The sequence below is a fragment of the Phyllobates terribilis genome, unplaced genomic scaffold (genome assembly GCF_046119375.1).
Source record: "Phyllobates terribilis strain yellow unplaced genomic scaffold, ASM4611937v1 Scaffold_7__3_contigs__length_470593459, whole genome shotgun sequence".
Classification (NCBI taxonomy): domain Eukaryota; kingdom Metazoa; phylum Chordata; class Amphibia; order Anura; family Dendrobatidae; genus Phyllobates; species Phyllobates terribilis.
In genome coordinates, this window is record NW_027362767.1 from 168,440,468 (window position 1) to 168,467,876 (window position 27,409).

The 27,409-nt window shown below is 38.6% G+C and overlaps 1 protein-coding gene across 1 annotated transcript in view; it reads right to left on the minus strand.

Annotated features, from left to right (window-relative positions):
- Positions 1 to 25,935, minus strand: part of LOC141155439 (uncharacterized) — an 82,718-nt gene extending 56,783 nt beyond the window's left edge. Inside the window, exons 1-7 of the mRNA XM_073642304.1 lie at positions 25,922 to 25,935; positions 25,547 to 25,825; positions 25,346 to 25,459; positions 24,348 to 24,663; positions 23,576 to 23,877; positions 23,281 to 23,488; positions 23,071 to 23,187 (exon numbers count right to left, since the gene is read on the minus strand). Coding sequence (XP_073498405.1) covers positions 23,071 to 23,187; positions 23,281 to 23,488; positions 23,576 to 23,877; positions 24,348 to 24,663; positions 25,346 to 25,459; positions 25,547 to 25,825; positions 25,922 to 25,935 — 1,350 coding nt within the window. The remainder of the gene's footprint in view (positions 1 to 23,070; positions 23,188 to 23,280; positions 23,489 to 23,575; positions 23,878 to 24,347; positions 24,664 to 25,345; positions 25,460 to 25,546; positions 25,826 to 25,921) is intronic.
- Positions 25,936 to 27,409: the final 1,474 nt, after the last annotated feature.

A 27,409-nucleotide genomic window follows, 5' to 3' on the forward strand; every position in this document is an offset into this window, starting at 1 on the left:
AGGTCAGTTTAGATGGACTAATAGAACAAGTCCCACACACTGCTAGAAGCCCAAATATTTTTTCAGAGCTAGATGCAGAAAAAAATTATTTTTAATTTTCAACCTGATGGAGGTCAGTATAGATGGACTAACAGACCAAGTCCCACACACTGCTAGGAGCCCAAATATTTTTTCAGAGCTAGATGCAGAAAAAAATTACATTCAATTTGCTACCTGATGGAGGTCAGTATAGATGGACTAATAGACCAAGTCCCACACACTGCTAGATGCCCAAATATTTTTTCAGAGCTAGATGCTGAAAAAAATTATATTCAATTTACAACCTGATGGAGGTCAGTATAGATGGACTAATAGAACAAGTCCCACACACTGCTAGAAGCCCAAATATTTTTTCAGAGCTAGATGCAGATAAAAATTATTTTTAATTTTCAACCTGTTGGAGGTCAGTATAGATGGACTAATAGACCAAGTCCCACACACTGCTAGAAGCCCAAATATTTTTTCAGAGCTAGATGCATAAAAAATTATATTCAATTTGCAACCGGATGGAGGTCAGTTTAGATGGACTAATAGACCAAGTCCCACACACTGCTAGAAGGCCAAATATTTTTTCAGAGCTAGATGCAGATAAAAATAATTTTTAATTTGCAACCTGATGGACGTCAGTATAGATGGACTAATAGAACAAGTCCCACACACTGCTAGAAGCCCAAATATTTTTTCAGAGCTAGATGCAGATGAAAATTATTTTTAATTTGCAACCTGAAGGAGGTCAGTATAGATGGACTAATAGAACAAGTCCCACACACTGCTAGAAGCCCAAATATTTTTTCAGAGCTAGATGCAGAAAAAAATTATATTCAATTTGCAACCTGATGGAGGTCAGTATAGATGGACTAATAGACCAAGTCCCACACACTGCTAGAAGCCCAAATATTTTTTCAGAGCTAGATGCAGAAGAAAATTATATTCAATTTTAAACCTGATGGAGGTCAGTATAGATGGACTAATAGAACAAGTCCCACACACTGCTAGAAGCCCAAATATTTTTTCAGAGCTAGATGCAGATAAAAATTATTTTTAATTTTCAACCTGATGGAGGTCAGTATAGATGGACTAATAGACCAAGTCCCACACACTGCTAGAATCCCAAATATTTTTTCAGAGCTAGATGCAGAAAAAAATTATATTCAATTTGCAACCGGATGGAGGTCAGTATAGATGGACTAATAGACCAAGTCCCACACACTGCTAGAAGCCCAAATATTTTTTCAGAGCTAGATGCAGTTAAAAATTATTTTGAATTTGCAAACTGATGGAGGTCAGTATAGATGGACTAATAGAACAAGTCCCACACACTGCTAGAAGGCCAAATATTTTTTCAGAGCTAGATGCAGACAAAAAATTATTTTGAATTTGCAACCTGATGGAGGTCAGTATAGATGGACTAATAGACCAAGTCCCACATACTGCTAGAAGGCCAAATATTTTTTCAGAGCTAGATGCAGATAAAAGTTATGTTTAATTTGCAACCTGATGGAGGTCAGTATATATGGACTAATAGAACAAGTCTCACACACTGCTAGAAGGCCAAATATTTTTTCAGAGCTAGAAGCAGATAAAAATTATTTTTAATTTGCAACCTGATGGAGGTCAGTATAGATGGACTAATAGAACAAGTCTCACACACTGCTAGAAGGCCAAATATTTTTCAGAGCTAGATGCATAAAAAAATTATATTCAATTTGCAACCTGATGGAGGTCAGTATAGATGGACTAATAGACCAAGTCCCAAACACTGATAGAAGCCCAAATATTTTTTCAGAGCTAGATGCAGAAAAAAATTATATTCAATTTGCAACCTGATGGAGGTCAGTATAGATGGACTAATAGAACAAGTCCCACACACTGCTAGAAGGCCAAATATTTTTTTAGAGCTAGATGCAGATAAAAATTATTTTTAATTTGCAACCTGATGGAGGTCAGTATAGATGGACTAATAGAACAAGTCCCACACACTGCTAGAAGGCTAAATATTTTTTCAGAGCTAGATGCAGATAAAAATTATTTTTAATTTTCAACCTGATGGAGGTCAGTATAGATGGACTAATAGACCAAGTCCCACACACTGCTAGAAGCCCAAATATTTTTTCAGAGCTAGATGCAGAAAAAAATTACATTCAATTTGCTACCTGATGGAGGTCAGTATAGATGGACTAATAGACCAAGTCCCACACACTGCTAGATGCCCAAATATTTTTTCAGAGCTAGATGCTGAAAAAAATTATATTCAATTTGCAACCTGATGGAGGTCAGTATAGATGGACTAATAGACCAAGTCCCACACACTGCTAGAAGGCCAAATATTTTTTCAGAGCTAGATGCAGATAATAATAATTTTTAATTTGCAACCTGATGGAGGTCAGTATAGATGGACTAATAGAACAAGTCCCACACACTGCTAGAAGCCCAAATATTTTTTCAGAGCTAGATGCAGATGAAAATTATTTTTAATTTGCAACCTGAAGGAGGTCAGCATAGATGGACTAATAGACTAAGTCCCACACACTGCTAGAAGCCCAAATATTTTTTCAGAGCTAGATGCAGAAAAAAATTATATTCAATGTGCAACCTGATGGAGGTCAGTATAGATGGACTAATAGACCAAGTCCCAAACACTGCTAGAAGCCCAAATATTTTTTCAGAGCTAGATGCAGAAAAAAATTATATTCAATTTGCAACCTGATGGAGGTCAGTATAGATGGACTAATAGAACAAGTACCACACACTGCTAGAAGGCCAAATATTTTTTCAGAGCTAGATGCAGATAAAAATTATTTTTAATATGCAACCTGATGGAGGTCAGTATAGATGGACTAATAGAACAAGTCCCACAAACTGCTAGAAGGCCAAATATTTTTTCAGAGCTAGATGAAGAAAAAAATTCTATTCAATTTGCAACCTGATGGAGGTCAGTATAGATGGACTAATAGACCAAGTCCCACACACTGCTAGATGCCCAAATATTTTTTCAGAGCTAGATGCTGAAAAAAATTATATTCAATTTGCAACCTGATGGAGGTCAGTATAGATGGACTAATAGAACAAGTCCCACACACTGCTAGAAGCCCAATTATTTTTTCAGAGCTAGATGCAGATAAAAATTATTTTTAATTTTCAACCTGTTGGAAGTCAGTATAGATGGACTAATAGACCAAGTCCCACACACTGCTAGAAGCCCAAATATTTTTTCAGAGCTAGATGCAGAAAAAAATTCTATTCAATTTGCAACCGGATGGAGGTCAGTATAGATGGACTAATAGACCAAGTCCCACACACTGCTAGAAGGCCAAATATTTTTTCAGAGCTAGATGTAGATAAAAATAATTTTTAATATGCAACCTGATGGAGGTCAGTATAGATGGACTAATAGAACAAGTCCCACACACTGCTAGAAGCCCAAATATTTTTTCAGAGCTAGATGCAGATGAAAATTATTTTTAATTTGCAACCTGAAGGAGGTCAGTATAGATGGACTAATAGACCAAGTCCCACACACTGCTAGAAGCCCAAATATTTTTTCAGAGCTAGATGCAGAAAAAAATTATATTCAATTTGCAACCTGATGGAGGTCAGTATAGATGGACTAATAGAAGAAGTACCACACACTGCTAGAAGGCCAAATATTTTTTCAGAGCTAGATGTAGATAAAAATTATTTTTAATATGCAACCTGATGGAGGTCAGTATAGATGGACTAATAGAACAAGTCCCACACACTGCTAGAAGGCCAAATATTTTTTCAGAGCTAGATGCAGAAAAAAATTCTATTCAGTTTGCGACCTGATGGAGGTCAGTATAGATGGACTAATAGACCAATTCCCACACACTGCTAGAAGCCCAAATATTTTTTCAGAGCTAGATGCAGAAAAAAATTATATTCAATTTGCAACCTGATGGAGGTCAGTATAGATGGACTAATAGACCAACTACCACACACTGCTAAAAGCCCAAATATTTTTTCAGAGCTAGATGCAGAAAAAAATTGTATTCAATTTGCAACCTGATGGAGGTCAGTATAGATGGACTAATAGAACAAGTCTCACACACTGCTAGAAGCCCAAATATTTTTTCAGAGCTAGATGCAGATAAAAATTATTTTTAATTTGCAACCTGATGGAGGTCAGTATAGATGGACTAATAGAACAAGTCCCACACACTGCTAGAAGGCCAAATATTTTTTCAGAGCTAGATGCAGAAAAAAATTATATTCAATTTGCAACCTGATGGAGATCAGTATAGATGGACTAATAGACCAAGTCCAACACACTGCTAGAAGCCCAAATATTTTTTCAGAGCTAGATGCAGAAAAAAATTATATTTAATTTGCAACCTGATGGAGGTCAGTATAGATGGAATAATAGACCAAGTCCCACACACTGCTAGAAGCCCAAATATTTTTTCAGAGCTAGATGCAGAAAAAAATTATATTCAATTTGCAACCTAATGGAGGTCAGTATAGATGGACTAATAGATCAAGTCCCACACACTGCTAGAAGCCCAAATATTTTTTCAGAGCTAGATGCAGATAAAAATTATTTTTAATTTGCAACCTGATGGAGGTCAGTATAGATGGACTAATAGAACAAGTCCCACACACTGCTAGAAGGCAAAATATTTTTTCAGAGCTAGATGCAGAAAAAAATTATATTTAATTTGCAACCTCATGGAGGTCAGTATAGATGGACTAATAGACCAAGTCCCACACACTGCTAGAAGGCCAAATATTTTTTCAGAGCTAGATGCAGATAAAAATTATTTTAATTTGCAACCTTATGGAGGTCAGTATAGATGGACTAATAGAACAAGTCCCACACACTGCTAGAAGCCCAAATATTTTTTCAGAGCTAGATGCAGAAAAAAATTCTATTCAATTTGCAACCGGATGGAGGTCAGTATAGATGGACTAATAGACCAAGTCCCACACACTGCTAGAAGGCCAAATATTTTTTCAGAGCTAGATGCAGATAAAAATAATTTTTAATATGCAACCTGATGGAGGTCAGTATAGATGGACTAATAGAACAAGTCCCACACACTGCTAGAAGCCCAAATATTTTTTCAGAGCTAGATGCAGATGAAAATTATTTTTAATTTGCAACCTGAAGGAGGTCAGTATAGATGGACTAATAGACCAAGTCCCACACACTGCTAGAAGCCCAAATATTTTTTCAGAGCTAGATGCAGAAAAAAATTATATTCAATTTGCAACCTGATGGAGATCAGTATAGATGGACTAATAGACCAAGTCCAACACACTGCTAGAAGCCCAAATATTTTTTCAGAGCTAGATGCAGAAAAAAATTATATTTAATTTGCAACCTGATGGAGGTCAGTATAGATGGAATAATAGAACAAGTCCCACACACTGCTAGAAGCCCAAATATTTTTTCAGAGCTAGATGCAGATGAAAATTATTTTTAATTTGCAACCTGAAGGAGGTCAGTATAGATGGACTAATAGACCAAGTCCCACACACTGCTAGAAGCCCAAATATTTTTTCAGAGCTAGATGCAGAAAAAAATTATATTCAATTTGCAACCTGATGGAGGTCAGTATAGATGGACTAATAGAACAAGTACCACACACTGCTAGAAGGCCAAATATTTTTTCAGAGCTAGATGTAGATAAAAATTATTTTTAATATGCAACCTGATGGAGGTCAGTATAGATGGACTAATAGAACAAGTCCCACACACTGCTAGAAGGCCAAATATTTTTTCAGAGCTAGATGCAGAAAAAAATTCTATTCAGTTTGCGACCTGATGGAGGTCAGTATAGATGGACTAATAGACCAATTCCCACACACTGCTAGAAGCCCAAATATTTTTTCAGAGCTAGATGCAGAAAAAAATTGTATTCAATTTGCAACCTGATGGAGGTCAGTATAGATGGACTAATAGAACAAGTCTCACACACTGCTAGAAGCCCAAATATTTTTTCAGAGCTAGATGCAGATAAAAATTATTTTTAATTTGCAACCTGATGGAGGTCAGTATAGATGGACTAATAGAACAAGTCCCACACACTGCTAGAAGGCCAAATATTTTTTCAGAGCTAGATGCAGAAAAAAATTATATTCAATTTGCAACCTGATGGAGATCAGTATAGATGGACTAATAGACCAAGTCCAACACACTGCTAGAAGCCCAAATATTTTTTCAGAGCTAGATGCAGAAAAAAATTATATTTAATTTGCAACCTGATGGAGGTCAGTATAGATGGAATAATAGACCAAGTCCCACACACTGCTAGAAGCCCAAATATTTTTTCAGAGCTAGATGCAGAAAAAAATTATATTCAATTTGCAACCTAATGGAGGTCAGTATAGATGGACTAATAGATCAAGTCCCACACACTGCTAGAAGCCCAAATATTTTTTCAGAGCTAGATGCAGATAAAAATTATTTTTAATTTGCAACCTGATGGAGGTCAGTATAGATGGACTAATAGAACAAGTCCCACACACTGCTAGAAGGCAAAATATTTTTTCAGAGCTAGATGCAGAAAAAAATTATATTCAATTTGCAACCTCATGGAGGTCAGTATAGATGGACTAATAGACCAAGTCCCACACACTGCTAGAAGGCCAAATATTTTTTCAGAGCTAGATGCAGATAAAAATTATTTTAATTTGCAACCTTATGGAGGTCAGTATAGATGGACTAATAGAACAAGTCCCACACACTGCTAGAAGCCCAAATATTTTTTCAGGGCTAGATGTAGAAAAAAATTATATTCAATTTGCAACCTGATGGAGGTCAGTATAGATGGACTAATAGACCAAGTCCCACACACTGCTAGAAGCCCAAATATTTTTTCAGAGCTAGATGCAGAAGAAAATTATATTCAATTTTAAACCTGATGGAGGTCAGTATAGATGGACTAATAGAACAAGTCCCACACACTGCTAGAAGCCCAAATATTTTTTCAGAGCTAGATGCAGATAAAAATTATTTTTAATTTTCAACCTGATGGAGGTCAGTATAGATGGACTAATAGACCAAGTCCCACACACTGCTAGAATCCCAAATATTTTTTCAGAGCTAGATGCAGAAAAAAATTATATTCAATTTGCAACCGGATGGAGGTCAGTATAGATGGACTAATAGACCAAGTCCCACACACTGCTAGAAGCCCAAATATTTTTTCAGAGCTAGATGCAGTTAAAAATTATTTTGAATTTGCAAACTGATGGAGGTCAGTATAGATGGACTAATAGAACAAGTCCCACACACTGCTAGAAGGCCAAATATTTTTTCAGAGCTAGATGCAGACAAAAAATTATTTTGAATTTGCAACCTGATGGAGGTCAGTATAGATGGACTAATAGACCAATTCCCACATACTGCTAGAAGGCCAAATATTTTTTCAGAGCTAGATGCAGATAAAAGTTATGTTTAATTTGCAACCTGATGGAGGTCAGTATATATGGACTAATAGAACAAGTCTCACACACTGCTAGAAGGCCAAATATTTTTTCAGAGCTAGAAGCAGATAAAAATTATTTTTAATTTGCAACCTGATGGAGGTCAGTATAGATGGACTAATAGAACAAGTCTCACACACTGCTAGAAGGCCAAATATTTTTCAGAGCTAGATGCATAAAAAAATTATATTCAATTTGCAACCTGATGGAGGTCAGTATAGATGGACTAATAGACCAAGTCCCAAACACTGATAGAAGCCCAAATATTTTTTCAGAGCTAGATGCAGAAAAAAATTATATTCAATTTGCAACCTGATGGAGGTCAGTATAGATGGACTAATAGAACAAGTCCCACACACTGCTAGAAGGCCAAATATTTTTTTAGAGCTAGATGCAGATAAAAATTATTTTTAATTTGCAACCTGATGGAGGTCAGTATAGATGGACTAATAGAACAAGTCCCACACACTGCTAGAAGGCCAAATATTTTTTCAGAGCTAGATGCAGATAAAAATTATTTTTAATTTTCAACCTGATGGAGGTCAGTATAGATGGACTAATAGACCAAGTCCCACACACTGCTAGAAGCCCAAATATTTTTTCAGAGCTAGATGCAGAAAAAAATTACATTCAATTTGCTACCTGATGGAGGTCAGTATAGATGGACTAATAGACCAAGTCCCACACACTGCTAGATGCCCAAATATTTTTTCAGAGCTAGATGCTGAAAAAAATTATATTCAATTTGCAACCTGATGGAGGTCAGTATAGATGGACTAATAGACCAAGTCCCACACACTGCTAGAAGGCCAAATATTTTTTCAGAGCTAGATGCAGATAATAATAATTTTTAATTTGCAACCTGATGGAGGTCAGTATAGATGGACTAATAGAACAAGTCCCACACACTGCTAGAAGCCCAAATATTTTTTCAGAGCTAGATGCAGATGAAAATTATTTTTAATTTGCAACCTGAAGGAGGTCAGCATAGATGGACTAATAGACTAAGTCCCACACACTGCTAGAAGCCCAAATATTTTTTCAGAGCTAGATGCAGAAAAAAATTATATTCAATGTGCAACCTGATGGAGGTCAGTATAGATGGACTAATAGACCAAGTCCCAAACACTGCTAGAAGCCCAAATATTTTTTCAGAGCTAGATGCAGAAAAAAATTATATTCAATTTGCAACCTGATGGAGGTCAGTATAGATGGACTAATAGAACAAGTACCACACACTGCTAGAAGGCCAAATATTTTTTCAGAGCTAGATGCAGATAAAAATTATTTTTAATATGCAACCTGATGGAGGTCAGTATAGATGGACTAATAGAACAAGTCCCACAAACTGCTAGAAGGCCAAATATTTTTTCAGAGCTAGATGCAGAAAAAAATTCTATTCAATTTGCAACCTGATGGAGGTCAGTATAGATGGACTAATAGACCAAGTCCCACACACTGCTAGATGCCCAAATATTTTTTCAGAGCTAGATGCTGAAAAAAATTATATTCAATTTGCAACCTGATGGAGGTCAGTATAGATGGACTAATAGAACAAGTCCCACACACTGCTAGAAGCCCAAATATTTTTTCAGAGCTAGATGCAGATAAAAATTATTTTTAATTTTCAACCTGTTGGAAGTCAGTATAGATGGACTAATAGACCAAGTCCCACACACTGCTAGAAGCCCAAATATTTTTTCAGAGCTAGATGCAGAAAAAAATTCTATTCAATTTGCAACCGGATGGAGGTCAGTATAGATGGACTAATAGACCAAGTCCCACACACTGCTAGAAGGCCAAATATTTTTTCAGAGCTAGATGCAGATAAAAATAATTTTTAATATGCAACCTGATGGAGGTCAGTATAGATGGACTAATAGAACAAGTCCCACACACTGCTAGAAGCCCAAATATTTTTTCAGAGCTAGATGCAGATGAAAATTATTTTTAATTTGCAACCTGAAGGAGGTCAGTATAGATGGACTAATAGACCAAGTCCCACACACTGCTAGTAGCCCAAATATTTTTTCAGAGCTAGATGCAGAAAAAAATTATATTCAATTTGCAACCTGATGGAGGTCAGTATAGATGGACTAATAGAACAAGTACCACACACTGCTAGAAGGCCAAATATTTTTTCAGAGCTAGATGTAGATAAAAATTATTTTTAATATGCAACCTGATGGAGGTCAGTATAGATGGACTAATAGAACAAGTCCCACACACTGCTAGAAGGCCAAATATTTTTTCAGAGCTAGATGCAGAAAAAAATTCTATTCAGTTTGCGACCTGATGGAGGTCAGTATAGATGGACTAATAGACCAATTCCCACACACTGCTAGAAGCCCAAATATTTTTTCAGAGCTAGATGCAGAAAAAAATTATATTCACTTTGCAACCTGATGGAGGTCAGTATAGATGGACTAATAGACCAACTACCACACACTGCTAAAAGCCCAAATATTTTTTCAGAGCTAGATGCAGAAAAAAATTGTATTCAATTTGCAACCTGATGGAGGTCAGTATAGATGGACTAATAGAACAAGTCTCACACACTGCTAGAAGCCCAAATATTTTTTCAGAGCTAGATGCAGATAAAAATTATTTTTAATTTGCAACCTGATGGAGGTCAGTATAGATGGACTAATAGAACAAGTCCCACACACTGCTAGAAGGCCAAATATTTTTTCAGAGCTAGATGCAGAAAAAAATTATATTCAATTTGCAACCTGATGGAGATCAGTATAGATGGACTAATAGACCAAGTCCAACACACTGCTAGAAGCCCAAATATTTTTTCAGAGCTAGATGCAGAAAAAAATTATATTTAATTTGCAACCTGATGGAGGTCAGTATAGATGGAATAATAGACCAAGTCCCACACACTGCTAGAAGCCCAAATATTTTTTCAGAGCTAGATGCATAAAAAAATTATATTCAATTTGCAACCTAATGGAGGTCAGTATAGATGGACTAATAGATCAAGTCCCACACACTGCTAGAAGCCCAAATATTTTTTCAGAGCTAGATGCAGATAAAAATTATTTTTAATTTGCAACCTGATGGAGGTCAGTATAGATGGACTAATAGACCAAGTCCCACACACTGCTAGAAGGCCAAATATTTTTTCAGAGCTAGATGCAGATAAAAATTATTTTAATTTGCAACCTTATGGAGGTCAGTATAGATGGACTAATAGAACAAGTCCCACACACTGCTAGAAGCCCAAATATTTTTTCAGAGCTAGATGCAGAAAAAAATTATATTCAATTTGCAACCTGATGGAGGTCAGTATAGATGGACTAATAGAACAAGTCCCACACACTGCTAGAAGCCCAAATATTTTTTCAGAGCTAGATGCAGATAAAAATTATTTTTAATTTTCAACCTGATGGAGGTCAGTATAGATGAACTAATAGACCAAGTCCCACACACTGCTAGAAGCCCAAATATTTTTTCAGAGCTAGATGTAGAAAAAAATTACATTCAATTTGCTACCTGATGGAGGTCAGTATAGATGGACTAATAGAACAAGTACCACACACTGCTAGAAGGCCAAATATTTTTTCAGAGCTAGATGCAGATAAAAATTATTTTTCATATGCAACCTGATGGAGGTCAGTATAGATGGACTAATAGAACAAGTCCCACACACTGCTAGAAGGCCAAATATTTTTTCAGAGCTAGATGCAGAAAAAAATTCTATTCAATTTGCAACCTGATGGAGGTCAGTATAGATGGACTAATAGACTAATTCCCACACACTGCTAGAAGCCCAAATATTTTTTCAGAGCTAGATGCAGAAAAAAATTATATTCAATTTGCAACCTGATGGAGGTCAGTATAGATGGACTAACAGACCAAGTACCACACACTGCTAGAAGCCCAAATATTTTTTCAGAGCTAGATGCAGAAAAAAATTGTATTCAATTTGCAATCTGATGGAGGTCAGTATAGATGGACTAATAGAACAAGTCTCACACACTGCTAGAAGCCCAAATATTTTTTCAGAGCTAGATGCAGATAAAAATTATTTTTAATTTGCAACCTGATGGAGGTCAGTATAGATGGACTAATAGAACAAGTCCCACACACTGCTAGAAGCCCAAATATTTTTTCAGAGCTAGACGCAGAAAAAAATTATATTCAATTTGCAACCTGATGGAGGTCAGTATAGATGGACTAATAGACCAAGTCCAACACACTGCTAGAAGCCCAAATATTTTTTCAGAGCTAGATGCAGAAAAAAATTATATTTAATTTGCAACCTGATGGAGGTCAGTATAGATGGACTAATAGACCAAGTCCCACACACTGCTAGAAGCCCAAATATTTTTTCAGAGCTAGATGCAGAAAAAAATTATATTCAATTTGCAACCTGATGGAGGTCAGTATGGATGGACTAATAGAACAAGTCCCACACACTGCTAGAAGCCCAAATATTTTTTCAGAGCTAGATGCAGATAAAAATTATTTTTAATTTTCAACCTGTTGGAGGTCAGTATAGATGGACTAATAGACCAAGTCCCACACACTGCTAGAAGCCCAAATATTTTTTCAGAGCTAGATGCATAAAAAATTATATTCAATTTGCAACCGGATGGAGGTCAGTTTAGATGGACTAATAGACCAAGTCCCACACACTGCTAGAAGGCCAAATATTTTTTCAGAGCTAGATGCAGATAAAAATAATTTTTAATTTGCAACCTGATGGAGGTCAGTATAGATGGACTAATAGAACAAGTCCCACACACTGCTAGAAGCCCAAATATTTTTTCAGAGCTAGATGCAGATGAAAATTATTTTTAATTTGCAACCTGAAGGAGGTCAGTATAGATGGACTAATAGAACAAGTCCCACACACTGCTAGAAGCCCAAATATTTTTTCAGAGCTAGATGCAGAAAAAAATTATATTCAATTTGAAACCTGATGGAGGTCAGTATAGATGGACTAATAGACCAAGTCCCACACACTGCTAGAAGCCCAAATATTTTTTCAGAGCTAGATGCAGAAGAAAATTATATTCAATGTTAAACCTGATGGAGGTCAGTATAGATGGACTAATAGAACAAGTCCCACACACTGCTAGAAGCCCAAATATTTTTTCAGAGCTAGATGCAGATAAAAATTATTTTTAATTTTCAACCTGATGGAGGTCAGTATAGATGGACTAATAGACCAAGTCCCACACACTGCTAGAAGCCCAAATATTTTTTCAGAGCTAGATGCAGAAAAAAATTATATTCAATTTGCAACCGGATGGAGGTCAGTATAGATGGACTAATAGACCAAGTCCCACACACTGCTAGAAGCCCAAATATTTTTTCAGAGCTAGATGCAGTTAAAAATTATTTTGAATTTGCAAACTGATGGAGGTCAGTATAGATGGACTAATAGAACAAGTCCCACACACTGCTAGAAGGCCAAATATTTTTTCAGAGCTAGATGCAGACAAAAAATTATTTTGAATTTGCAACCTGATGGAGGTCAGTATAGATGGACTAATAGACCAAGTCCCACATACTGCTAGAAGGCCAAATATTTTTTCAGAGCTAGATGCAGATAAAAGTTATGTTTAATTTGCAACCTGATGGAGGTCAGTATATATGGACTAATAGAACAAGTCTCACACACTGCTAGAAGGCCAAATATTTTTTCAGAGCTAGAAGCAGATAAAAATTATTTTTAATTTGCAACCTGATGGAGGTCAGTATAGATGGACTAATAGAACAAGTCTCACACACTGCTAGAAGGCCAAATATTTTTCAGAGCTAGATGCATAAAAAAATTATATTCAATTTGCAACCTGATGGAGGTCAGTATAGATGGACTAATAGACCAAGTCCCAAACACTGATAGAAGCCCAAATATTTTTTCAGAGCTAGATGCAGAAAAAAATTATATTCAATTTGCAACCTGATGGAGGTCAGTATAGATGGACTAATAGAACAAGTCCCACACACTGCTAGAAGGCCAAATATTTTTTTAGAGCTAGATGCAGATAAAAATTATTTTTAATTTGCAACCTGATGGAGGTCAGTATAGATGGACTAATAGAACAAGTCCCACACACTGCTAGAAGGCCAAATATTTTTTCAGAGCTAGATGCAGATAAAAATTATTTTTAATTTTCAACCTGATGGAGGTCAGTATAGATGGACTAATAGACCAAGTCCCACACACTGCTAGAAGCCCAAATATTTTTTCAGAGCTAGATGCAGAAAAAAATTATATTCAATTTGCAACCTGATGGAGGTCAGTATAGATGGACTAATAGAACAAGTCCCACACACTGCTAGATGCCCAAATATTTTTTCAGAGCTAGATGCAGATAAAAAATATTTTTAATTTTCAACCTGATGGAGGTCAGTATAGATGGACTAATAGAACAAGTCCCACACACTGCTAGAAGCCCAAATATTTTTTCAGAGCTAGATGCAGATAAAAAATATTTTTAATTTTCAACCTGATGGAGGGCAGTATAGATGGACTAATAGACCAAGTCCCACACACTGCTAGAAGCCCAAATATTTTTTCATAGCTAGATGCAGAAAAAAATTATATTCAATTTGCAACCTGATGGAGGTCAGTATAGATGGACTAATAGAACAAGTCCCACACACTGCTAGAAGCCCAAATATTTTTTCAGAGCTAGATGCAGATACAAATTATTTTTAATTTTCAACCTGATGGAGGTCAGTATAGATGGACTAATAGACCAAGTCCCACACACTGCTAGAAGCCCAAATATTTTTTCAGAGCTAGATGCAGATAAAAATTATTTTTAATTTTCAACCTGATGGAGGTCAGTATAGATGGACTAATAGACCAAGTCCCACACAATGCTAGAAGCCCAAATATTTTTTCAGAGCTAGATGCAGAAAAAAATTATATTCAATTTGCATCCGGATGGAGGTCAGTATAGATGGACTAATAGACCAAGTCCCACACAGTGCTAGAAGGCCAAATATTTTTTCAGAGCTAGATGCAGATAAAAATAATTTTTAATTTGCAACCTGATGGAGGTCAGAATAGATGGACTAATAGAACAAGTCCCACACACTGCTAGAAGCCCAAATATTTTTTCAGAGCTAGATGCAGATGAAAATTATTTTTAATTTGCAACCTGAAGGAGGTCAGTATAGATGGACTAATAGAACAAGTCCCACACACTGCTAGAAGCCCAAATATTTTTTCAGAGCTAGATGCAGAAAAAAATTATATTCAATTTGAAACCTGATGGAGGTCAGTATAGATGGACTAATAGAACAAGTCCCACACACTGCTAGAAGCCCAAATATTTTTTCAGAGCTAGATGCAGATAAAAATTATTTTTAATTTTCAACCTGGTGGAGGTCAGTATAGATGGACTAATAGACCAAGTCCCACACACTGCTAGAAGCCCAAATATTTTTTAAGAGCTAGATGCAGAAAAAAATTATATTCAATTTGCAACCGGATGGAGGTCAGTATAGATGGACTAATAGACCAAGTCCCACACACTGCTAGAAGCCCAAATATTTTTTCAGAGCTAGATGCAGATAAAAATTATTTTGAATTTGCAAACTGATGGAGGTCAGTATACATGGACTAATAGAACAAGTCCCACACACTGCTAGAAGGCCAAATATTTTTTCAGAGCAAGATGCAGAACATTTCTTTATTCAATTTGCAACCTGATGGAGGTCAGTATAGATGGACTAATAGAACAAGTCTCACACACTGCTAGAAGGCCAAATATTTTTTCAGAGCTAGATGCAGATAAAAATTATTTTTAATTTGCAACCTGATGGAGGTCAGTATAGATGGACTAATAGAACAAGTCCCACACACTGCTAGAAGCCCAAATATTTTTTCAGAGCTAGATGCAGATAAAAAATATTTTTAATTTTCAACCTGATGGAGGGCAGTATAGATGGACTAATAGACCAAGTCCCACACACTTCTAGAAGCCCAAATATTTTTTCAGAGCTAGATGCAGAAAAAAATTATATTCAATTTGCAACCTGATGGAGGTCAGTATAGATGGACTAATAGAACAAGTCCCACACACTGCTAGAAGCCCAAATATTTTTTCAGAGCTAGATGCAGATACAAATTATTTTTAATTTTCAACCTGATGGAGGTCAGTATAGATGGACTAATAGATCAAGTCCCACACACTGCTAGAAGCCCAAATATTTTTTCAGAGCTAGATGCAGATAAAAATTATTTTTAATTTTCAACCTGATGGAGGTCAGTATAGATGGACTAATAGACCAAGTCCCACACAATGCTAGAAGCCCAAATATTTTTTCAGAGCTAGATGCAGAAAAAAATTATATTCAATTTGCATCCGGATGGAGGTCAGTATAGATGGACTAATAGACCAAGTCCCACACACTGCTAGAAGGCCAAATATTTTTTCAGAGCTAGATGCAGATAAAAATAATTTTTAATTTGCAACCTGATGGAGGTCAGTATAGATGGACTAATAGAACAAGTCCCACACACTGCTAGAAGCCCAAATATTTTTTCAGAGCTAGATGCAGATGAAAATTATTTTTAATTTGCAACCTGAAGGAGGTCAGTATAGATGGACTAATAGAACAAGTCCCACACACTGCTAGAAGCCCAAATATTTTTTCAGAGCTAGATGCAGAAAAAAATTATATTCAATTTGAAACCTGATGGAGGTCAGTATAGATGGACTAATAGAACAAGTCCCACACACTGCTAGAAGCCCAAATATTTTTTCAGAGCTAGATGCAGATAAAAATTATTTTTAATTTTCAACCTGGTGGAGGTCAGTATAGATGGACTAATAGACCAAGTCCCACACACTGCTAGAAGCCCAAATATTTTTTCAGAGCTAGATGCAGAAAAAAATTATATTCAATTTGCAACCGGATGGAGGTCAGTATAGATGGACTAATAGACCAAGTCCCACACACTGCTAGAAGCCCAAATATTTTTTCAGAGCTAGATGCAGATAAAAATTATTTTGAATTTGCAAACTGATGGAGGTCAGTATACATGGACTAATAGAACAAGTCCCACACACTGCTAGAAGGCCAAATATTTTTTCAGAGCTAGATGCAGAACATTTTTTTATTCAATTTGCAACCTGATGGAGGTCAGTATAGATGGACTAATAGAACAAGTCTCACACACTGCTAGAAGGCCAAATATTTTTTCAGAGCTAGATGCAGATAAAAATTATTTTTAATTTGCAACCTGATGGAGGTCAGTATAGATGGACTAATAGAACAAGTCCCACACACTGCTAGAAGGCCAAATATTTTTTCAGAGCTAGATGCAGATAAAAATTATTTTTAATTTTCAACCTGATGGAGGTCAGTATAGATGGACTAATAGACCAAGTCCCACACACTGCTAGAAGCCCAAATATTTTTTCAGAGCTAGATGCAGAAAAAAATTATATTCAATTTGCAACCTGATGGAGGTCAGTATAGATGGACTAATAGAAGAAGTCCCACACACTGCTAGAAGCCCAAATATTTTTTCAGAGCTAGATGCAGATACAAATTATTTTTAATTTTCAACCTGATGGAGGTCAGTATAGATGGACTAATAGACCAAGTCCCACACACTGCTAGAAGCCCAAATATTTTTTCAGAGCTAGATGCAGATAAAAATTATTTTCAATTTGCAACCTGATGGAGGTCAGTATAGATGGACTAATAGAACAAGTCCCACACAATGCTAGAAGGCCAAATATTTTTTCAGAGCTAGATGCAGAAAAAAATTCTATTCAATTTGCAACCTGATGGAGGTCAGTATAGATGGACTAATAGACCAAGTCCCACACACTGCTAGAAGCCCAAATATTTTTTCAGAGCTAGATGCAGAAAAAAATTATATTCAATTTGCAACCTGATGGAGGTCAGTATAGATGGACTAATAGACCAAGTACCACGCACTTCTAGAAGCCCAAATAGTTTTTCAGAGCTAGATGCAGAAAAAAATTGTATTCAATTTGCAACCTGATGGAGGTCAGTATAGATGGACTAATAGAACAAGGCTCACACACTGCTAGAAGACCAAATATTTTTTCAGAGCTAGATGCAGATAAAAATTATTTCTAATTTGCAACCTGATGGAGGTCAGTATAGATGGACTAATAGAACAAGTCCCACACACTGCTAGAAGGCCAAATATTTTTTCAGAGCTGGATGCAGAAAAAAATTATATTCAGTTTGCAACCTGATGGAGGTCATTATAGATGGACTAATAGACCAAGTCCCACACACTGCTAGAAGCCCAAATATTTTTTCAGAGCTAGATGCAGAAAAAAATTATATTTAATTTGCAACCTGATGGAGGTCAGTATAGATCGACTAATAGACCAAGTCCCACACACTGCTAGAAGCCCAAATATTTTTTCAGAGCTAGATGCAGAAAAAAATTATATTCACTTTGCAACCTGATGGAGGTCAGTATAGATGGACTAATAGAAGAAGTCCCACACACTGCTAGAAGCCCAAATATTTTTTCAGAGCTAGATGCAGATAAAAATTATTTTTAATTTACAACCTGATGGAGGTCAGTATAGATAGACTAATAGAACAAGTACCACACACTGCTAGAAGGCCAAATATTTTTTCAGAGCTAGATGCAGAAAATTTTTTTATTCAATTTGCAACCTCATGGAGGTCAATATAGATGGACTAATAGACCAAGTCCCACACACTGCTAGAAGGCCAAATATTTTTTCGAAGCTAGATGCAGATAAAAATTATTTTTAATTTGCAACCTTATGGAGGTCAGTATAGATGGACTAATAGAACAAGTTCCACACACTGCTAAAAGCCCAAATATTTTTTCAGAGCTAGATGCAGAAAAAAATTATATTCAGTTTGCAACCTGATGGAGGTCAGTATAGATGGACTAATAGAACAAGTCCCACACACTGCTAGAAGCCCAAATATTTTTTCAGAGCTAGATGCAGATGAAAATTATTTTTAATTTGCAACCTGAAGGAGGTCAGTATAGATGGACTAATAGAACAAGTCCCACACACTGCTAGAAGCCCAAATATTTTTTCAGAGCTAGATGCAGAAAAAAATTATATTCAATTTGAAACCTGATGGAGGTCAGTATAGATGGACTAATAGAACAAGTCCCACACACTGCTAGAAGCCCAAATATTTTTTCAGAGCTAGATGCAGATAAAAATTATTTTTAATTTTCAACCTGGTGGAGGTCAGTATAGATGGACTAATAGACCAAGTCCCACACACTGCTAGAAGCCCAAATATTTTTTCAGAGCTAGATGCAGAAAAAAATTATATTCAATTTGCAACCGGATGGAGGTCAGTATAGATGGACTAATAGACCAAGTCCCACACACTGCTAGAAGCCCAAATATTTTTTCAGAGCTAGATGCAGATAAAAATTATTTTGAATTTGCAAACTGATGGAGGTCAGTATACATGGACTAATAGAACAAGTCCCACACACTGCTAGAAGGCCAAATATTTTTTCAGAGCTAGATGCAGAACATTTTTTTATTCAATTTGCAACCTGATGGAGGTCAGTATAGATGGACTAATAGAACAAGTCTCACACACTGCTAGAAGGCCAAATATTTTTTCAGAGCTAGATGCAGATAAAAATTATTTTTAATTTGCAACCTGATGGAGGTCAGTATAGATGGACTAATAGAACAAGTCCCACACACTGCTAGAAGCCCAAATATTTTTTCAGAGCTAGATGCAGATAAAAAATATTTTTAATTTTCAACCTGATGGAGGGCAGTATAGATGGACTAATAGACCAAGTCCCACACACTGCTAGAAGCCCAAATATTTTTTCAGAGCTAGATGCAGAAAAAAATTATTTTCAATTTGCAACCTGATGGAGGTCAGTATAGATGGACTAATAGAACAAGTCCCACACACTGCTAGAAGCCCAAATATTTTTTCAGAGCTAGATGCAGATACAAATTATTTTTAATTTTCAACCTGATGGAGGTCAGTATAGATGGACTAATAGACCAAGTCCCACACACTGCTAGAAGCCCAAATATTTTTTCAGAGCTAGATGCAGATAAAAATTATTTTTAATTTTCAACCTGATGGAGGTCAGTATAGATGGACTAATAGACCAAGTCCCACACACTGCTAGAAGGCACAGAGAGAGAAAGGCATACAGAGAGAGAAGGGGGGCACAGAGAGAGAAAGGCATACAGAGAGAGAAGGGGGGCACAGAGAGAAAGGGGGGCACAGAGAGAGAAATGCATACAGAGAGAGAAGGGGGGCACAGAGAGAGGGGGGCATACAGAGAGAGAGGGGGGCACAGAGAGAGAGGGGGCACAGAGAGAGAGGGGGGCACAGAGAGAGAAAGGCATACAGAGAGAGAGGGGGGCACAGAGAGAGAGGGGGGCACAGAGAGAGAAAGGCATACAGAGAGAGAGGGGGGCACAGAGAGAGAAAGGCATACAGAGAGAGAGGGGGGCACAGAGAGAGGGGGGCATACAGAGAGAGAGGGGGGCACAGAGAGAGAGGGGGCACAGAGAGAGAAAGGCATACAGAGAGAGAAGGGGGGCACAGAGAGAGAGAGGGGGCACAGAGAGAGAAAGGCATACAGAGAGAGAAAGGCATACAGAGAGAGGGGGGCACAGAGAGAGAAAGGCATACAGAGAGAGAAAGGCATACAGAGAGAGGGGGGCACAGAGAGAGAGGGGGCACAGAGAGAGAAAGGCATACAGAAAGAGAGGGGGGCACAGAGAGAGAAAGGCATACAGAGAGAGGGGGGCACAGAGAGAGAAAGGCATACAGAGAGAGAAAGGCATACAGAGAGAGGGGGGCACAGAGAGAGAGGGGGCACAGAGAGAGAAAGGCATACAGAGAGAGAAAGGCATACAGAGAGAGAGGGGGGCACAGAGAGAGAAAGGCATACAGAGAGAGAAAGGCATACAGAGAGAGAGGGGGGCACAGAGAGAGAGGGGGCACAGAGAGAGAAAGGCATACAGAGAGAGAAGGGGGGCACAGAGAGAGAGGGGGCACAGAGAGAGAAAGGCATACAGAAAGAGAGGGGGGCACAGAGAGAGAAAGGCATACAGAGAGAGAAAGGCATACAGAGAGAGAAAGGCATACAGAGAGAGGGGGGCACAGAGAGAGAGGGGGCACAGAGAGAGAAAGGCATACAGAAAGAGAGGGGGGCACAGAGAGAGAAAGGCATACAGAGAGAGAAAGGCATACAGAGAGAGGGGGGCACAGAGAGAGAGGGGGCACAGAGAGAGAAAGGCATATAGAGAGAGAGGGGGGCACAGAGAGAGAGGGGGGCACAGAGAGAGAAAGGCATACAGAGAGAGAAAGGCATACAGAGAGAGGGGGGCACAGAGAGAGAAAGGCATACAGAGAGAGAAAGGCATACAGAGAGAGAGGGGGGCACAGAGAGAGAGGGGGCACAGAGAGAGAAAGGCATACAGAGAGAGAAAGGCATACAGAGAGAGGGGGGCACAGAGAGAGAAAGGCATACAGAGAGAGGGGGGCACAGAGAGAGAGGGGGCACAGAGAGAGAAAGGTATACAGAGAGAGAAAGGCATACAGAGAGAGAAAGGCATACAGAGAGAGGGGGGCACAGAGAGAGAGGGGGCACAGAGAGAGAAAGGCATACAGAGAGAGGGGGGCACAGAGAGAGAGGGGGCACAGAGAGAGAAAGGCATACAGAGAGAGAAAGGCATACAGAGAGAGAGGGGGGCACAGAGAGAGAGGGGGCACAGAGAGAGAAGGGGGCACAGAGAAAAAGGGGGGCACAGAGAGAGAAAGGCATACAGAGAGAGAAAGGCATACAGAGAGAGGGGGGCACAGAGAGAGAAAGGTATACAGAGAGAGAAAGGCATACAGAGAGAGGGGGCACAGAGAGAGAGGGGGCAGAGAGCGAGGGGGGCACAGAGAGAGAAAGGCATACAGAGAGAGAGGGGGGCACAGAGAGAGGGGGCACAGAGAGAGAGGGGGCAGAGAGAGAGGGGGGCACAGAGAGAGGGGGGCATACAGAGAGAGAAGGGGGGCACAGAGAGAGAGGGGGCAGAGAGAGAGAAAGGCATACAGAGAGAGAGGGGGGCACAGAGAGAGAAAGGCATACAGAGAGAGAGGGGGGCACAGAGAGAGAGGGGGCACAGAGAGAGAAAGGCATACAGAGAGAGAAGGGGGGCACAGAGAGAGAGAGGGGGCACAGAGAGAGAAAGGCATACAGAGAGAGAAAGGCATACAGAGAGAGGGGGGCACAGAGAGAGAAAGGCATACAGAGAGAGAAAGGCATACAGAGAGAGGGGGCACAGAGAGAGAGGGGGCACAGAGAGAGAGGGGGCACAGAGAGAGAAAGGCATACAGAAAGAGAGGGGGGCACAGAGAGAGAAAGGCATACAGAGAGAGAAAGGCATACAGAGAGAGGGGGGCACAGAGAGAGAAAGGCATACAGAGAGAGAAAGGCATACAGAGAGAGAGGGGGGCACAGAGAGAGAAAGGCATACAGAGAGAGAAAGGCATACAGAGAGAGAGGGGGGCACAGAGAGAGAGGGGGCACAGAGAGAGAAAGGCATACAGAGAGAGAAGGGGGGCACAGAGAGAGAGGGGGCACAGAGAGAGAAAGGCATACAGAAAGAGAGGGGGGCACAGAGAGAGAAAGGCATACAGAGAGAGAAAGGCATACAGAGAGAGAAAGGCATACAGAGAGAGGGGGGCACAGAGAGAGAGGGGGCACAGAGAGAGAAAGGCATACAGAGAGAGAGGGGGGCACAGAGAGAGAGGGGGCACAGAGAGAGAAAGGCATACAGAGAGAGAGGGGGCACAGAGAGAGAAAGGCATACAGAAAGAGAGGGGGGCACAGAGAGAGAAAGGCATACAGAGAGAGAAAGGCATACAGAGAGAGGGGGGCACAGAGAGAGAGGGGGCACAGAGAGAGAAAGGCATATAGAGAGAGAGGGGGGCACAGAGAGAGAGGGGGGCACAGAGAGAGAAAGGCATACAGAGAGAGAAAGGCATACAGAGAGAGGGGGGCACAGAGAGAGAAAGGCATACAGAGAGAGAAAGGCATACAGAGAGAGAGGGGGGCACAGAGAGAGAGGGGGCACAGAGAGAGAAGGGGGCACAGAGAGAAAGGGGGGCACAGAGAGAGAAAGGCATACAGAGAGAGAAAGGCATATAGAGAGAGGGGGGCACAGAGAGAGAAAGGCATACAGAGAGAGAAAGGCATACAGAGAGAGGGGGCACAGAGAGAGAGGGGGCAGAGAGCGAGGGGGGCACAGAGAGAGAAAGGCATACAGAGAGAGAGGGGGGCACAGAGAGAGGGGGCACAGAGAGAGAGGGGGCAGAGAGAGAGGGGGGCACAGAGAGAGGGGGGCATACAGAGAGAGAAGGGGGGCACAGAGAGAGAGGGGGCACAGAGAGAGAGGGGGCAGAGAGAGAGGGGGCACAGAGAGAGAGGGGGGCACAGAGAGAGGGGGCACAGAGAGAGAGGGGGCAGAGAGAGAGGGGGGCACAGAGAGAGGGGGGCATACAGAGAGAGAAGGGGGGCACAGAGAGAGAGGGGGCAGAGAGAGAGAAAGGCATACAGAGCTGTAATATACTTACGCTTTCCTCTTCTTTAGTTAAAATGACTGTTGCCACCTGATTTGCCGCTGTCTTGTGCTCATACACAGTGATACCTACATGATCCTTTTTAGTTATTCTATCTTTCCACTCATCGACCTGTAAGATCAAAAAACAACATACATTAATTTAAAAAAACACAACCCTCCATCATTCATTTACATAAGCAATACAAAGCTGAAAGCTCCTAACCGTCATATGCTGAACGACACCAGGTCTCTGCAGCTTTCTGACAATGATAAGCGCTTCCAAATACTGAAGAATTGTCAGTTTTTCGTCCACATGTAGATTTCCCCCTTCTTTTGCCAGCCTTAAGACGTGCATAAAAGTAGGTTTTGCAACTGTCAGGATGTTTTCTAGCTGCTCCGGTGTCTGAGTTCCATATCTCAAACATTTCTGTCTGTGAAAAGAAATAGGAATGAGAATGGATATTGAATGAATGAATACGTAATTGAAAAATGTGTTTTAGACCAGTTTTTTCACTTACTTCTTTGCCACATTTTCTTTAGATATCCCTTTGCTGATCCTCTTTTGGAACACACCCAGTTGATCAACGAAGATACAAAGTGCATCATAGACCTTCTTGTCTTTGTGTATCAGATCAGTGGAGTTTTTCATATAGTCAAGAAATCGCTTCAAACTTTTTAAATAATTGAAGACAGTCTGATGAGTGTTGCCAATTTCCAGAAGCTTTGAAAAATATTCATTAGTCTTCTGGATGTTAAAAACAAAGTCCATTGATGGCTTATCATTGTCCATAAAATACAGGAGACGAGCAACATTCTCGGCCTGAAAATTATAATTTAAAATATAATTAATAATAATGAAACCATGACTTATAAATTAAATAATGAAAAACTGCTTAGGTTCTGAGGTAAACACAAGAGCTTAAAGGCCCCAATGCAAAGTATGGTCACCCCATCATAATTTACTGATATATATACTATATATATATATATATATATATATATATATATATATATATATATATATATAGTGAATAACATAGGATCATGGATATATACTGACTAGCTGTGATCTGTGATACCCCAATATATGGCAGTACAACCAGTTCATATATAAATGCTTACCATGAATATACACTGACTAGCAGTATATAGGGGTGGAGAGTGATTGGTTACACTGCCATATATAGAGGTATAACCTGTCTGTGTATATCCATGGTGATCCCAGATATAAAATAACTGGCTGTCCTGCAGTATATAGGGGTGCAGTATTATTGCTGCTAGTTTTCTTACCTCCTGTTTGGGCCGCTGGACGGATAGGGTATTTGAAAGGTAGTTTACAAAGCCGGAGAGAAGTTCTGCCTTCAGGGAGTGCTTCATATACATGTTAGAATCTGACATTTTTTTCCTCAAGGAGTTGCTCCATAAAATCTTGGGTTCACTTGCTTTTGTCTCCAGTGATGAGTTTTCCTTTTCTTCTTCTTCAGGTTCACATTCAGATGCCATTCCTGTTTCTTCAGTTATTTTTTCATCAGTGTCTTCTTCATCTGAATACATTATCCTGATATCATCCTCTTCCTCTGTAATTACAGTGTTGCATGTTTGTGGGCTGTGACAAAATAAGAAACAAGTTAAAGGTACATTTAAAACAAATGCATCAGACATTTATGTCTGACTGTGATGAGCATAATGTTGTTTTATGAGCATATTGATACTGCGCATTTTCAATTTATATATTTGGCATATGTTAGTATGAGACATGATATATAAAAATTTGGAGTCACTAATATATTCATCTTATTTTCTGATATATGCTGTAATTAGAGTGATTACCATGAAAATGGAATTTATTATGTGCAATATATCAATAAAAGTTGCTGAAGAGGGAAGGGATTAATATAGTTCAGGGGTGGGGAACCCTCGCCCTCCAGCTGTGGGAGAAGTACAATTCCCAGCATGCCTCAACTGCTGCAAGCTGCTAGGGCATGCTGGGAGTTGTAGTTTTATAACAGCTGGAAGGCCAAGGTACCCCACCCCTGATATAGATAGATGGGAACTTAAAATGGGAAAAAAACTAAATAGAATTTAAACAATTGTATTTGTCCGTTCACCTCTGCCCCATTTTAACATTATGTTTAATAAACCTTGATGTCCTTTGGACAGGAGCGCCTATGTGTTTCATACTAAATGTTTTATTCAGACATTTGTAAAAGACTATAACCATTTCTATCTATGTACACACAGATCTATTTCTAGATATGAATGAGTCTTGGAGATAGAATGTCACTTACCATTTCTTTTTATATCCAGGGTTAATTTCTTCTCTACATGGCGCGTCTTCTTCACCAACAGTCTGTATTCTTTCCTGGATGCTTGATGCTTCTGTGCTTTTAAAACCGTTATTCCTGAAATGACCAAATGCACAAATTATTATTAATCATTTTTTTTTACTTGTTATAAAAGGGAAACATTATAGATTCTACATGACAAACCTTGGCAGAAGAGGCTTATTGTAGATTATAAATCCACGTCCCTCAAGGAATTTAAGGACACTATCCAGACATTTGCTATCACACACCAGGTTGGAAACCTCTCTGTAGTCAATGGCGATTCCTTTGGAAGCTACGGCCACCAAGTTGTTTTTTGCTTTAGCAAGTGTTGTCTTTATTTCATCTTCGCTGCGGAGCTTCATGCATTTTCTGCGCAGATGAGTAGACAGGATATTATCTGTTTTGAAACAGATAGGGCAGGTCATTGGAGTCCTATTGTGCCTGTTTAAAAATACATAAGAAAAGAATTTCATCTACTTAGAAAGAATTCTGCATGACATTGGTAAGCAAAGAATTATGAAAAGTCAATCTACTTACACTGCTGATTCCATATCTGCTTCCGATGTGTCTAGAGTTGAGTAAAGCTTTCCAAAAAGCTGCTGGAGTCACCCTGCAAGAGGCCAAAAACACAGAAAAATGACCAGAGACCAGTATCAGAAAGAGCTGAGAGCCAGATTCCCAAAAGTGATCTGAAAAAGTGTCCTCAGAAGCTGACTTATATACAGGAGGGGACCATACCTTCACCAATTAGATTGCTCCCTTAAAAGTCTTTTAATTCATGGCTTAGTTTTACATCTGTTATGAATGAGTCAGATGTCAGACTGTCTGTGTGTATCCTAATAGATAATTAAAGGTATATAGTGTCCTTGGCAATTAAATAAATGTTAATTAATAAAGCACAAGTTTAAAGAAGTGGTGGTGTAAATGCTGGCCAGTATTTGTCTATGAGTGTGAAAAGCAAATAAAAGTGTGAAATTCAAATGTTACATTTGAGTTGCTACTGTTGCACTATTCAGGTGTGAAAAGTACATTGCATGGCTGGCTCCGGCCTACTCTCTACCATATAAATATAAAATACCATGACACCTCAGTTTATCCAGGATAAAGTGTCAAAGCATAATGCAGGGCTCAATTGAGGGATAATACTCACAAGTAAACAAGGTTTTCAGCATAGCATTAAACCCCATCCTATGCTGAAAACCTTGTTTACTTGTGAGTATTATCCCTCAATTGAGCCCTGCATTATGCTTTGACACTTTATCCTGGATATACCATGGTTGATTAAGGCTAATTATAAAATCTTCTTCATAATTTAGATATAGTCCAGTCATTTGGGTCTTGACTTATATACTATATATAACTAATACTTTGTGTTGCAACTCTAGCTATTTCTTGATACTTTGTTACAAGGACTATCCCTTTATGTACTGTAATGGTCTTAAGCCTAATATTAAACCGATATGAGATATGGGCCATGTTTTAGGATATCTATTATTGATATATACATTTGTAATTTATACAAAAGGGTTTTTGCAATTGGTATTGGAAGGCTTCTGTTTCCTAAATGACCTTATATGTGATAATTTTTAAATTACCTTAATAAAAATATTTTTATTCATTTATTTATGTATCTTCCTTGAGCTTGAGCTTATGTGGCTCTAGTCTTGGTGTTGTTTGAAGGTATGTATCTACATAGATTTAATGTTATTTTATTATAATAATTTAATATGCTTATTTTCTAATTCTTGATTCATTGTATATCTCCAGGCAACCTTCCATTGAAGAGGCTCAGTCTGAAGGTGAAGTCAGTGAAGCGGCTATGCAAGTTCAATTTATTAGCAGTGTAAAGGCCTTGGACGTCTACCAATTAGCTTTGCAAGATGGTGATGTGAGCGGTGGTGACAGCACATTTCATATCGTGATCAGCCTGGTTTCTGCATTGACTTGTGAAGGTAGCTGGCACACATCATGCCCTTGCTCCCTTGACAATCTGATGCTGTAACCAGGTGCAGCTTGAGGCAGCAC